The sequence below is a fragment of the Anas platyrhynchos genome, chromosome 11, assembly GCF_047663525.1.
Source record: "Anas platyrhynchos isolate ZD024472 breed Pekin duck chromosome 11, IASCAAS_PekinDuck_T2T, whole genome shotgun sequence".
Taxonomy (NCBI): Eukaryota; Metazoa; Chordata; class Aves; order Anseriformes; family Anatidae; genus Anas; species Anas platyrhynchos.
In genome coordinates, this window is record NC_092597.1 from 8391845 (window position 1) to 8406093 (window position 14249).

At 39.8% G+C, this 14249-nt stretch overlaps 1 protein-coding gene across 2 annotated transcripts in view; it reads right to left on the reverse strand.

Moving 5' to 3' along the window:
• THSD4 (thrombospondin type 1 domain containing 4) overlaps nucleotides 1-14249 on the reverse strand; it is a 297164-nt gene that overhangs the window by 260847 nt on the left and 22068 nt on the right. For both annotated transcript variants that reach the window (XM_005025428.6, XM_027467115.3), the window contains one exon: nucleotides 3285-3389. In XM_005025428.6, coding sequence (XP_005025485.2) covers nucleotides 3285-3313 — 29 coding nt within the window. In that variant the 5' untranslated portion in view covers nucleotides 3314-3389. The remainder of the gene's footprint in view (nucleotides 1-3284; nucleotides 3390-14249) is intronic.

A 14249-nucleotide genomic window follows, 5' to 3' on the forward strand; every position in this document is an offset into this window, starting at 1 on the left:
AGGTAAGAAAAAGGGAAAATTAAGATATCTTTATTTCTACTGGGAGTTTGACTTCTCAGTTTACAAAGGGAATCTTTTGGACCCCCCATGAAGGTGAAAGCTGCTAATGATTTGCTGAATTTCAATGCAGAAATAAAACTGATGGATTTGGACACAAAATCCATCTGCAAACTAATGGACCAGACAAAATCCAGCTGTGCTTCCTACTCCCAGCCCCTTCCTCTGCTTACTATGCAGTAATCCTTTAAATATTTCACATTGTTTCAGGTATTTTCAGAGAAAAGATCAACTAAACTAAAACAGGTGGGGGTTTTTGTTTTTTGTTTTTTGTTTTTTTACAAAGCATTTGATTACTGCAAATAGATATATTCTTCTACTAGGGAGAATGTTTTTATTGAGTTTTCTATTTTCTCAATTTCTTGCTAACAAGAGGAACTGTTAGGTAAGCATTTACTGCACATGGCCTTTCATCACTTCATCACCATAGTCTATGCCCCTCTCAAAGCAAATAAAAACAAAAACTTTTAAATAAAATTAAAAATAATAATAATAATAAAAAGCAACAAACAAACATTCGTTACTGCCACAAATGTAGAAAAAAAAATGCAAAAACACTTTAAAGGTCCATTAGAGAGAAGTATTTTATTTTACACGGCTATCATTTGTGATAAAGCTAAATACAAAGGAGGCAGATGAAATTGGTGCCAGTGTAAGATGCTGCAAAGGAGCTACAGTAAGAGCCCAGACATGCAGTTCAGAGCAAAGCTCAAATCAGACAGTGGTGGAATGAAGGCAAATACATGACTGAAGAAACTGATTTGACAATCACACCCAAAATCAAAGGCAGAAACAGAAACAGAACTCAGACCTCCATTTGCAGTGATCTCCTAACTACTCTCAATGAAAACATGACAAATTTTAAAGTAGGCAGAGCTCAGCTTTTGACAGGCCCAGCCTACATCCTCTGCAAGTTATATTTAACATCCTTTTCAGAAACTTCCTATCCATTATCTACACTCCTTTATGGCTTCTACTCCCTATATTCCCCCAAAGCACCTGAAAGAAAGGTCAAAATTTGCATAAGAAAAAGAATGCCTTCATCCACAAGAAAAACAGTGGGTTTTTCTGATTAGTCAGAAGGACAAGAGACTTCCACGAATAAATTCTACTAGAATAATGCATAAGGTCGGTAGTTCTGAACTGATTGAGAACTGCAATCTTCAAAGCAAATCAGTTAAAGATTTCAGTTCTAAAATTCAAACTTTTAGTGTAAGGTCAGGAAAAGCTTGACACATTCTGTAACAAGGTTGCATTACAAGTGACAGCTGTACATATGTACTCAAGAACAATGAAGTTGGTTTTTAAGTTTACTTCTGCACTTGGGTCTCCCAGGAACACTGGCATAAACCTGTTGTTTCAAACACATGGCAAAACTGGCAGGAATACTTAAGCCAGCCTGAGGTAAGCCTCTAGCTTCAAATCAGTGTGTGTCAATTTAATTTTATAAACGTTATTGCTCTCAGTAGCCTTTATTTCTTTTTTTTTGTCAGCCATGCCAGACTAATATTAGGCCTTCCGAACTACAAAAACAGGCGTCTCCAATTTCAGCTTGCTTCAGGTATTCTTGCTTAGCACTAAAGCCAAAAAGAACAAGTGCTCCTCAAAATAAAGCAAAACTTTTCAAGGACACATGAACAAGGTTTACAGTATGTTGTTAAACTAATAACCATTTGGAGGATTTGTCTCCAAGCAGAATTTTACTTAAAGTCTGTAAAGGATTTTCTGGAGTTTCTGAGACTTCCAAAGAGTGGTCAGGCATTGGAAAGGGTTGCCTAGGGAGGTGGTTGAGGCACATCCCTGGGGGGATGTTTAAGGAAAGGCTGGATGTGATACGTAGGGACATGGTTTAGTGGGTGACATTTATAGTAGGGTGATGGTTGGACCCGATGATCTTGAAGGTCTCTTCCAACCTTAATGATCCTATGATTCCTATGATCTACAAATCGCTGATTGATGACTGTTTAATTCAGGTTTCTGAGTAAAGACCTTGCTGGTAAAGCCCATGCTTTCATGGTTATGATATTATTGGTAGCCAAGCAGCTAGTTTAAGGCAAAATCAGGAATCTATCCAAGTTGCACAACAGTAGCTCAAAGTGCAAACATGCCCACTTTCTTTTACTGACAATACCCAAAACCTGTTTAACTGAGGGGAAAAATGAAAGCTATAGTAGCTCCCTACTTTAGGAGTAGAAAAAAAAGGTTTGCTATCTAATTCCTCATTTGGAACACCTCCAACAATTCCTCTCCCACCGCAGTGAACAGTAGCTCTCAATGAATGAAGCAGATTTCTTTTATGGTTACTGCCCCTTATTAGTTGTACTTTTAAGAAAGGCTATCATGGCCAGGTGGATTGTCCAGTCAGGAGTGAAAGCATTTTAGCCATGTGATTAGCTGCATTTCAGCTCTTGTCCCATATTCCTGTCTTCCTCCCCAAGTGAAAGTCTGCAGGACAGCCCAAGTCTGGGACAGCTTTGGGGAGATATGTAGGGATAAGCCTTAGCAGGAAAGATAACGCAAATAGCATCAATAATAGGACACCCATTCTGATGGGGAAACTAGAGGGTGCCAGAATTCAAAGACTGATGTCTGAAATTCCCCATGAGGAACTTCAGATCAGAGGTGTAGCTGACAGTACCTCCATACAAACAGAGGAGTATGTGTACATGTGTGTGGTTCACTAGTCTGCAGCTCTCATTCCTAGCAGAGGTTCCTGTAGCATCACAGCAGCGTGTTTTCTCTCAATCTGCTTGCCCAGCTACAGAACTGGACAGACCAGCTTAATAAAAGGTTAGTGCTTCCCTGTCAGAAAAGCTGTTCAAAAGGTATTTCCCGTATTATCCCACTGTCAAGCTGTTTCTGGAATGCATAATACAAATCTTAGACTGAATTGCAGCACAAGTACTAAAACAAGCAATCACACTGCCTCATTAAAAAAAAAAAAAAATAGCTTTCCTATTAAATATTCTGTCACAATGACCAATGACACACAAATGATGCTCTAAGCAGAAACAAATAATGAGAACTTTCTCTTTTTACTAACACCAAGAAATACTTTGCCTAGGACACATGGACATTATTATTTTGTCTTTGGACATGACTTTTATTTATCCTCCTATTATCCAAATACATATAACACAAAAGCAAGAGTCCACTGAGTTAATATTTCCTGCAATCTGTTACAAACATATTAAATCAGATTTAAAATGTTTTGTTGCATTACTTACCTCAAAGAAACTATTAAACTGTCTACCATGATCCTTTAATGCAAAGTGTCTTGCAGGGAAAAATACGCTTCACTGTAGTAAAGCACAATGCAGATCAAACAGACCCTAAAGAAAGAAAAGAAAAACATTTAACACTGCTTATTCAGTATTTTTCGGGATGTCTAAAAAACTGGATACAGACCGGCGTTAAGTCATTTCTACCTGAGTTCAGGGACTTTACGACAATTCAAACTGTAAAACCAACAAATAGACTGGACACACCCCATTTGAGGTGACAAGAATTAAACAGTGCCAAAGTGCTTGGCTGAAAAAACGTGGAATGCCAAATCTTGATCTGATTCCCATGGGTGCAGAACTGATGTTTAATGTACTTGCCTTCCTATCTCACATCCCTGGTAAGTCAACTGTATGATGTTGAGCCTTTATTGCCACTATAATAGGGATTTTATTTATTTAATTGTGAATAGCTTTAAAGACTTCTATGAATAGAAAACACAGAAGTGAAGAATTTCTGTTGTATAGCAGTGTATTAACACACTGCGTTTTGTGAACAAAGCAAGGATCATTCTCTTCTGGGTCTTCAAGAAATCGGCAGAAGAAACAGGGAAGAGAAGAGTTGTTCCCTCTCACCGGACAGTGATCCCAGCCACATGCCTGGCCCGTAGTCACGCATGGTAGCTGGGGTTAAACAGCGTTCAGAACCCGAGTTCAACAGATCCTTATTTCGTTCTCAGTATTATCGTTGCTTCAGGATCATTGCAAAGGCAGAGTAGCCCTACCAGCCCTTGAAAGAGTTACTACCTCGATGCACTCTCATTTGTTTAGGAACTTTCTCAATTGTTCAGACACCTGGGAGTTCTTATTTTGGTAAAGCTTCAATTGTACATTTGACGCCTAAAATGTTGCACTTGAATTAGACAGGAAAGCAGGAAAGATCTCTGTAGTATGGAGATCCAATATAAACTGGGGGGAGATGGATTTGATGGAGGGAGTGGAAAGAGGAAATAAAACACTGTTAGGACTAAAGCATATCCATAAATTTAAGAACTTTGTAAACCACTGTCTGTATCTTGCCATTTACAAGCGGTTACATGTTGAAATGCTATGGAGTGCACAGAAACAAGAGAACATTGCTGTTCACAGATAAAAAGCTCTCAATTTCTGTCAGGCAGCCAGGTAATTAATACCTGCCTACAGAGGGAAAAGACATCGAGAACTTAAAAAAACGCACAGTTAGATAAACTACTCATCCTGTGCTAGAAAATGGGGATTGTTCAGAGGCAACTGGGCAAGCTGAATAAATAATAATAATAATAATAATAATAATAATAATAATAATAATAATAATAATAATAATAATAATAATTGTGGGTTTAAGAACTCACAAAATATTCCTAACAACTTGAAAAGACAATTCCTGTTATGGCCTCAGTTCACTTGTTTGCTTTTAAACAGAAGGCATTAACAATTGGGCACCTGGAGAAGCACCACGACAGAAGTCTCCCACCGACAGCTTAGCCGTGCAGAGGAAAGCTCTAGGACCCGGATAAACTCCATCTTTTCTTTCTGCAGTTCCATGCTTGTCAGTAGATCTACGAGGCTTTCTCACATTTATTCACCAGTTTCACTGCTTCATGTCATGCTTTCTTTGTTGTTGGTTTTTTGTTTGTTTTTAAGGAGATGTGGAGCACTTCAGAAAACAGATTTTGTCTGTACTAACGCTACACATGTAAATATTAAGTCCACACATACAGCACTAACACAAAGAATGAAGACATATCCCCTCAGAAACCATTTCTAACAGACGTTCTGAATTATGAAGGCAACAAAAGTCTCACTCCCTGCAACCTGCCTGACTGAAAATGGAGAACATGCTGGTAAGATGCATTGTCACCAAGGCTTCAAGTTCTCAGCATTCTGTGTGGTGGTTTTTTGTTTCTTTGTTTTGTTTTGTTTTGTTTTCCCCTCAGATGTACTCTCTTGTACTGTTTTTTCATTCTTCGAGAGTCTTTTTATCCCCCATCCTTGCATGGAGGGACACAATCCCAACAGCACATTGTTAGATGATACAAGCAGAAGAACTGTGCACCCTCCTAACCCACGCTGCAAATTACACTGATCTGAAAAGCAGAAAACCTATTGTTAGCAAACTAGCTTTGCTAAGAGGCTGGAAAACACAAACAACAACAACAACAACAACAACAACAAAAAAAAAAAAAAAAAAAAAAAAAAACACACAAAAACAAACCTTCAGTGTCTCTGGAGATTATTCTCAAAAAGAATGCCTAAAGTCTTGGCATAGTTTTACCATTTTTTTCAGTTCATCTGTATCTTTACTGTCCTTGGCAGTTTGCATTACAAACTCAAATTCCAGCAGCATTTCAATGCATTTTTCAAAGCACTTCTGACTGCAACTCATATGTGCATTTCTTTTGAAATAGCAATTTTTACACTGTGTGCTGCAAATGGTAAGCACCTAAGCAACTTAAGAGCTTGCTTTCAAAATGACTAAAGCGCATAAGTGTTTAGAGCATACTGAAAGCAATGTCATTTTGACATGGGTGGTTTTGATATGAAAATTTGCAAACATGGCAATTATGTTCCCTCCCAAAGATCCAGGGCAAAATGAATACCTGAAATGGCTAGACAGTTAACACTAGGATTGAATTTTGGCATGACAACTTTCAAAAGCCTGGTGAGGTGTAAAATGTGTTAGCTGATCCAATAAGTCAAGCTACCTTCCCACAAGAGGCTTAGAAGTACTATAGACCTACCTGGCAAAAAGACTTTGTAGTACCCATATTTATAGCAGAATAGACCACATCACCTCAACTGGAACAAACCACATTCCTGTAGTGGAGCAGAGTTAGCAAGACTTTCCCCACTGCATTAAAATATTTGACATTTCAACCATCTTCCCCATTTCACCCCACAGTGGGACAAAACTACATCTCTGAAACTCAAAAAGGGAAAAAAGCACAGCACCAGACAGGATAGGACAGAATTAACACCTCCTCTCCAGAGCACCCATGGCCTGACAATCCAAAGGGAGATGTGTCTCACTGCATGTAATAAAACTTGCATCAGGTCAGGGAAAATGAGATTGGCTAAATAGATCCTGATTCACGTTTCCTCCCTCCCCTTTTGCACTGCAGGTGAGCAATTCCAACCGCTACCAGGCTCATCAGTTATACTGTCAAGTGGTGAACTAATCATAACAATCTTTCCTTTTGATATTTACTGAGATTAACACTCTCAACACTACCCGCAGAGTGTCTTTAATCACCTCAGCCTCACCTACAGCCAGACACTGCCGCCCTTTGCCAGCAGGTCTCAGACAGGAGCCTAAGTGAAATTACAAAATGAAAACACTGATTTGTAATGGAGATGTCAAAAAAGAGGGAGAGATGGAGAACGGGAGTAACTTAAAACAAACAAACAAAAAAGGAATCTATTAGGCTCATAGGCAAGCTCAGAAGTTTGCTGAGACAGACACAACTAGATGTCTCAAAGCATTACATGATGCAATATACAGAATTATCAGGTCAGACACCTGTGACACTGTAAGAAAGTTAAGTAAAGAGGAAAGTCTACTGGGAAGTCAACAGTAAGATTTCCTCCTTGCCTAATTAACCAAAAAACACTTCTTCCAATGAGGTGGCTTGCAAGAAGCTAACGAATCAGTTACCTTAACCTCTTAAATACTGCAGGACTACTCGCATGCAATTTTTCCAGTGACTGTAGCCTTCGAGAATTGTAGGTGGATGGCACTCCACTTGCATGAATTGCAGCGTGATGTTAACATCAACCTACGCTTCTCGAGCCCTGCCAGGTGTATGCACCCACATTCATCTGGGCACTGACTACAACAGAAAATTTCTAGTAATAGCACCTGGACACACACGTACTGAACGCCCAGAGACCAACCATTCTAACCCAGCAGTGACGTGCGGTACTTCATGTGCAAACACACACAAACTCAGCGCAGTTCAGAGCTGCTCTGTCTGTGTAGCCTATTTTATCTTGTTGACTTAAATATATGGCAAGCCAAGTTAAATTTCCTTCAATGTTTATCTTCCTGGTTAGATTATATATCTTGCCAGCTACTGACAGCAGGAACTTGAAGTAGCTATGGAACTGCAGCATCATTCCAAAGTTGTATCTGCTGATGTGCAAAGCTCTGTTTTTATATTATTTAGGAAATAGTGTTAACAAATATTATTTAGAATTACTTAAATCAAAAAAGTATATGTACCTTTTAGGATTGCCTTTGAATCTGTTCCCTTGCACAACGGTAAAGCGTGGTGTATTTGTCAGTTTCGTTACTCACATCTAATAAATGATGTTAAATGAAGACCCTTTGGCTTGCATCCCAAAGTCTCTACATTCACAAGACCTGGATAAAGCACCTCACAGTGTACCAAATTTACCTAGCTCCATAATTTGTGTGTATACCCAACAGCTTGTACCGTAACTGATGACACCTACCAGCAGAGTTCTAATCTCTTGAAATATTCATTAATTACATTAAAAGATACAGTTGTCTCTGAAAGCTGCATGACAGACAGAGTCAGCGTTAGACCTGAGGGAAGGTTCTGATGCTCAAATGGAGCGTACATTTTTGTTAAATCAGAAACTGCAAGTTACTCCGCCTAACCCTGAAGGTACCTCTCTGTTTTAGTTTAAAAACTTTAAAGTTCTCCTCCTGGGTGTGTCCAGAACTACTGCTGTCCAAGAAAGCTCTGTGCCTGTCTCCAATCTATTCTTGATCAAGATCCAGACATTTTCATTCCTTTACCTAAAATCTCTCACACACACACACAAAAAAAACACAGTCCAGTAAACATGCTGCACAAGCAGAGGCACGACCAAGCCTCGTAAATTCACAGGTGCAACTGCCACTGGCCTTGGAGCGTGGGACAGGCCCTGCGCTGGCACAGGGGCACAGCCTGCCAGGAGCCGGGGTGAAGGTGCCAGCTGCTCCAGTCGTGCTGCGGCAATGGGGGAGATGCATGAGAGTCCCTGAGACAACAACCCCAAATAAAACACTAACCGTGAGGTTGAGGGCAGTCCTGGAGTAGTCTGAAATTTCAGTCCCATTTCTAGAGCCGCCATTTTTTATTTTTTTATTTTTAATTCCTGTGAATCTCAGCTCTTCAAAAAACAATTTCAGCCATGTCAGTAGAATTCAGCAGAAAACCACGTAACCTGATTATGTGGCAACCAGAAACATTCAGTTCTTTAAACACTAGTAGACAACCTCAAAGTTGGGGAAATCCAACAGTGACCATATTCCCAATGTCTTTACTGTACCTAGCCCAAAATACCCATGCACAGCATGCATATTGTTGCTTGTAAAATAGTGTTATGCTGGAGGACAACAATTCAACCATTTTTGCTTCAGTCTTTTTAAATTATATATGATTTAATTAAAGATCTAATGGGTTGTGACATTAATCTTGAAAGTAAAGGGAGAAACAATAATAACAGGCACTCACTTTATACATTGTGAGATAGTCATAATATGTATGGCAAGTAGGACCGGTTTCTTCAATATTTCTTTAGATTTCTTTTCTTAATATTTGTTACCATTGGTTATGTAGAATTAATGTAGTATTTGTTGAACACATATTATTAAGTAAATAATATAAAAGTAAAAATAAAATATCGAACCTGAGGCCAAAGAAAAACAAAATCAGATGTCAGAAAATTTGAATTCTTCTTCAATTCCTTGAAATAATCCAGAAAAATGCCTGTTGTTCAAGACTGAGGCTGAACCAAGATTGCCATTTTAACTGCCTCTTTCACCTTTTGAAAACACTAGCTAATCTTCACAAACATTGTATTTTAGGTCCTCATGCGTGGTTTCTAGGCAAAAAAACAAATATGTAAAAGGTAAAATGAATCACAGAAATGAGATCATAAATCTCTCTAAATTGGCAGGGAGATTCTTGGGATGTAACTCTGTGTGGAAACTCTTGCAAACCTATCTCAAAGTTCATTTCACGTTGACAGGCTGTGTAATTTTGGCCAAATCCCTGGCATGTATTTTTTATTTTTTTAACTGTGCTTAGTAACTACAGTTTTTTTAGAAGAATGATCTCTTACAATGACAATTAATTTTGCTCTCCTTTTACGTAACTTCTTTTCTACAACCTGAATATTCCAAAGCAAAGACGTAGAAGGGAATGCACATGTCAGAGGAAGGGAGAGGGATCCAGATTATATGTTAAAGACCATTTTCATAAAAACAATCTTCCCTAACTTCTCCATAAGCCTGATCAACATTCATCTGACTCCTGGTAACGAACGAAAGAAATAGAAGAAGCAATGGTTAACAGCCTAAAAAGCCAGGTGGTTACCTGGTACCTCTGTAAGCATCAACTCGAAATACAGGTGAATCCTGTGGCATGACAAGCAAGAGAAATGGGCTTGTGGAACTTTAGTATGAGGCAATAACTGTAGTCCTGCCTGCAAAATGAGCAGCGAGAGCACCAACTGATTTTCAACAAGATGCAATTCTAAATACTTTTCTACCAAGTACAGGTAGCTGAAGTGGTGCCTTAGATGCACAGTTCATGCGCTGCATCCGGACCCTGTCCTTGCTTCGGGGACTCCAGTATAATTCCTGCTGTGACTGGGAGTCAAAATGCTCTAGCCAGTCATATTTAATTGAGAGAAGTACCATAAGCTCAATTTCAGTCCCCAAGTTTATTTATTTAGTAAAAGTCAGAACAATTTGATATTTCAAAGTACAGGAGTGCATTTCGGAGCAATTACCAATATTAGTCTCCACAAATTTCTTCACTGATAACTAACTCAAAGAAAATTAGATTTTCGTGAAGTCATGAAAGGAGAATAAGAAAGTTGTTTTCAGAACACAAGGTGTCTGAAATCAAAGGAAGTCTTCCAACTCTCCACCTAGTTTAGTTTGAGTTTCTTCAAAAACACAGGCTTGCAACAGCGTTCAATTGCAGTTTACATGAAGAGGTAATGACGGCTCTCAGAGGCGCTTACACCTTTTGGATGAAAACCCAAGACTCATCAGCCTCGCTCAGAGTTGTAATACCTACTGCTTGAAAAACTCATAGGAAGCAAATCTTTCTGTATAGCTAATGGAAGGCACAGGTACAATGTATTTCAGCTGTATAAGCAGCTATTTCTAAGGCACACAGCTGGGAGACATCTCTCTCATAAAGCAAAACCATGTATATGCTATGATTATTGTGCAGGTAGAAGATAGCTGCCTTTTATAACGAAGAAACACTGTTTTCTAGCCAACTGTTTAAGAAGAACTTCTGTCTGGCAGAACACAAGTCATCATATTTTCAAGCAATTGACCATGAGAATTAAGCTTTCAAACTGTTCAATACACATCGCAAACACACGCCCAAACATCAACATCCCCTACATTGAAAAAAACGGAACAAATTTAGAAGACTGTACTTCAGGGAATAATTTTTTGGTGGTCTGAGCATCAGGCACCGTTCAGCAGCATACAGCGGTAAAGATCAAGCGTCCCTCCTTGTGACGACACCCTATGAGACCTTTCATTGACTAGAATAAAGAAGCGTGCATCATTAACCTACCCCAATTAACTTTCTGCATGACTCCAATGCAAATGAGAAGCCTGAAGTGAAAGCACCCATTCTCTGATTAGGGCTGCTCCGTACTAACAGGAGGACGGGAAGAGCCAGCAGTGCTCTAACACACACAAGCACTTCCAACAGCCAAAACCCTGAACTTCAGAGCCGTGATTTTCAAAGGAAGAAATTCAATAGCAGCTGAATGCTCAAATCTACCACTGTCCTCACAAAAAAATATAAAAAATATTTTGTGTGCCTGTCAAGACAGTAGCTGAACACATGCAATGTCAAAACTCTAACTTTCACAGTGTTCCTCCTCCTCCTCTTCTGCTGCTTTGGGGACTCCACAGGTGTTTGGGGCACCAGGCATCGCACACAACAGGGGGAAGAGTACGCGACAGAGACCTGAAACCTTTGCTTGCTTATTCAAAAAAAAATCTTTTCTTTGGAGTACCAGTGGAGGAAACATCACCGTGCAGAAGTAATGACTCCAAATAACAATGCTTTTAGGAATACTTATACTTTGCTCCAAAGCAGACGAGTGATAAAGCTGGATCTGTAGAGGGACTCGCCAGTCATCACACCAAACCCCTTTTCAAGCTCACTAGGCAACCCCGAGTGGAGTCCTTGCTAGTCCCTGGAAGGGATCGCTCTAGATCACCCGAGTGACCACAATGAGCAGAGCCTTGTGAAGGCTGACTAAATATTTCTCTTCTGCGTAGCTATTCAAGACCCTTATTGCCAGAGATGCTTAATTTTCTGCCATAAAACCTCATGCAGCAGAACAGAAACTGACTGGAACACGCATCTGTAAGCATAACACAGGCATCCGCTGAAATTACCACTGAGATCCTTGGGGCTCGCTTCCACATCTCGGTTACAACTCCAAGAGCTTCTGCAGCATTACTCTCTGCATACGGAGCTATAAAATGGGATAGAAGTCATCCCGGGAGATTTCAGAGATTTCCCTGCCTCGCATGTAACGCTGTGGTGTGGGTTAGGCATTCTGAAGAAAGGCTGGACTTCCCTCCAGAGTTGAGCAGGACTTTACCACACAACTTCTTTACTACAGAAGAACAAATTAAAAAAATATACACGTTTGGTTTTGTTTTTTTTTTTTCAGTATGGGTAAAAGTAACATAATTCAGCCAGTCTACTTGCAGACAAAGAAAATATGGATATCAAGGCTACAGCCAAACGAGTATCTCGCTCCAACGCATTCCAGCTGCAAGGGCAAAGGCAGAGGTGCTGGTATTCTGACAAGTACACCGCTGTGACTCGATGCAGCGCTGCACTGCAGAGCCCTGGCTTCCTGTACTCCCTCTGATGGAGATTAATGTGGGCGCACATCCCAAAATAACTCATCAAATCCTTTTCTACACAAGTTTTCAAGGACAAGTGTTTTAACATACATTTCAATACTGCCATAACTGAAGGGAAAAACAACACTGGCTATCTACTGACGTACATTTTGTACTAACCCATGTCCAAAAAAGTGACGAGGGCTTTTGTAATAAACACTGAACACGAAGAATGTCATTTTCCTTTTGGTCCTCTCCTACAGTCAACAAACCTGACTGCTTTATGTTGGCCAAAAAATGAGATTCCTTTTTTCCTTCATGCAATTCCCACCTGAATGGAGCGCCCCTTGAAGTGACCGGCACTGCTCAGGCAGCAGTACTGCCGCAGCCCAGCTGCCATGGAAGAAGCAGGCAATGCCTTTTAGCCACGGCACTGCCTGGGGGGTGCACAGCCACAGGAGTACCATCTTCTCAGGAGCTCAAAGATTCAGAGAGTGTCTTATAAGATTTGGGAGAATCTAGATACTGAATAGGTGCAGAATATGAGAGCAATTAGCGACTAGATTTCAACTAGCTACTGGCCAGATGCAAGCTTTGCAGGCACCTACACGGGGATATGTTTTAGGGACCACTGAAAAACAAGTGACACATGTCCAGAGCAAATAGTGCTGTGATGCTACAGAATTCAGAGAAATTCTGCGCATTCCTTTGCTGAATAAAACACAGGTCAGCTGCTCAGGTCTGTTCTGAAGGAGATTCCATATACCTAGTAGCAAGGCTTGTGTGCCAAGCTTTATTTCTAAGAGTCAATACAGATAACAACTGCTAGATCATGGAGAGAAACACAGCTCACCATCTTGCATAGGACACTTCAGAGACTGTGCTCTTGAAACATCTTAAATAACATTTTATAATTAGTTCATCTCAAGTTAATTTGCTATTATACAACGCTACAAGAATGACAAGATTCTAACCTCACATTAAAACCCACTCAGATCTGAAGCTCCCCACATACAGGTATGGAAATGCAACAGTGGAATTCAAAGATTTATTGCTTTTCTCTATGTTCCTACATAATGACGAATAACAGGTCTAAAGAGAGGTCTTAAGAGACCACTGTGAAACAAGGTATTTCTTTCAACATTTCGAAACAATATCTGAGAATTTAAGGCCAACATGAAATTGTAAACTATCAATGGATCTCTGAAAGTCAACTACAATAACGGCAGTAAGAAGTCTTGTAAATCTTCTGCAAATTACCGAAAGGGTTGTTAGACATTGGAACAGGCTGCCCAGGGAAGTGGTGGAGTCACCATCCCTGGAGGTCTTTAAAGACGTTTAGGTGTAGAGCTTAGGGATATGGTTTAGTGGGGACTGTTAGTGTTAGGTCAGAGGTTGGACTCGATGATCTTGAGGTCTCTTCCAACCTAGAAATTCTGTGATTCTGTGAAATATTAAATTCTGCATGTAAATAAACAATACAGGTGTAACTCAGAAACCACTGAAGAACTGTCCCACAGACTTTTATTTAGCTTTCGCCCACAATAAAATCAAGATGAGGGCCACAGCATAAAACCAACAGACATCAATAACTTTATTTGAAACACATTCAGAGGATAATGTCTTAGAAGAAGTCCACTGTTGCAAAAACAAGGTAGGCAACCAAGAAAGTAGCATCAAATTGCAATCGTGTTATGCTTTTACCATTTAAAGAGGCACATTTGCAGAGGTGCAGCTCTTCTTTATGTGAAGATGTTAGTGAAGATGAAAAGGAAAACACCCAGTAGCCAAACTTTAACAAGAATTAGGGATGACAAACAGCAATATCATTGTATCTTTAAGAAACGGAAATGAAGACACGACACAACTAATAACAGCAGAAGCTATGTAAAATCCATATGTTCAGAAACAAAGAAAAAATTATGTTCTCAATTATATCCCTTGAGATTGAATTCCCTGAATATAATTCTCCTCAAGCACGTTTGGTGCAGGCTTCTACAAAATTCCTAATGCTTGTACCAATCATACCTCCACGTGGTATCCTCCTGCCTCCTGCATTTGAGAAGTGAATTGCAAGA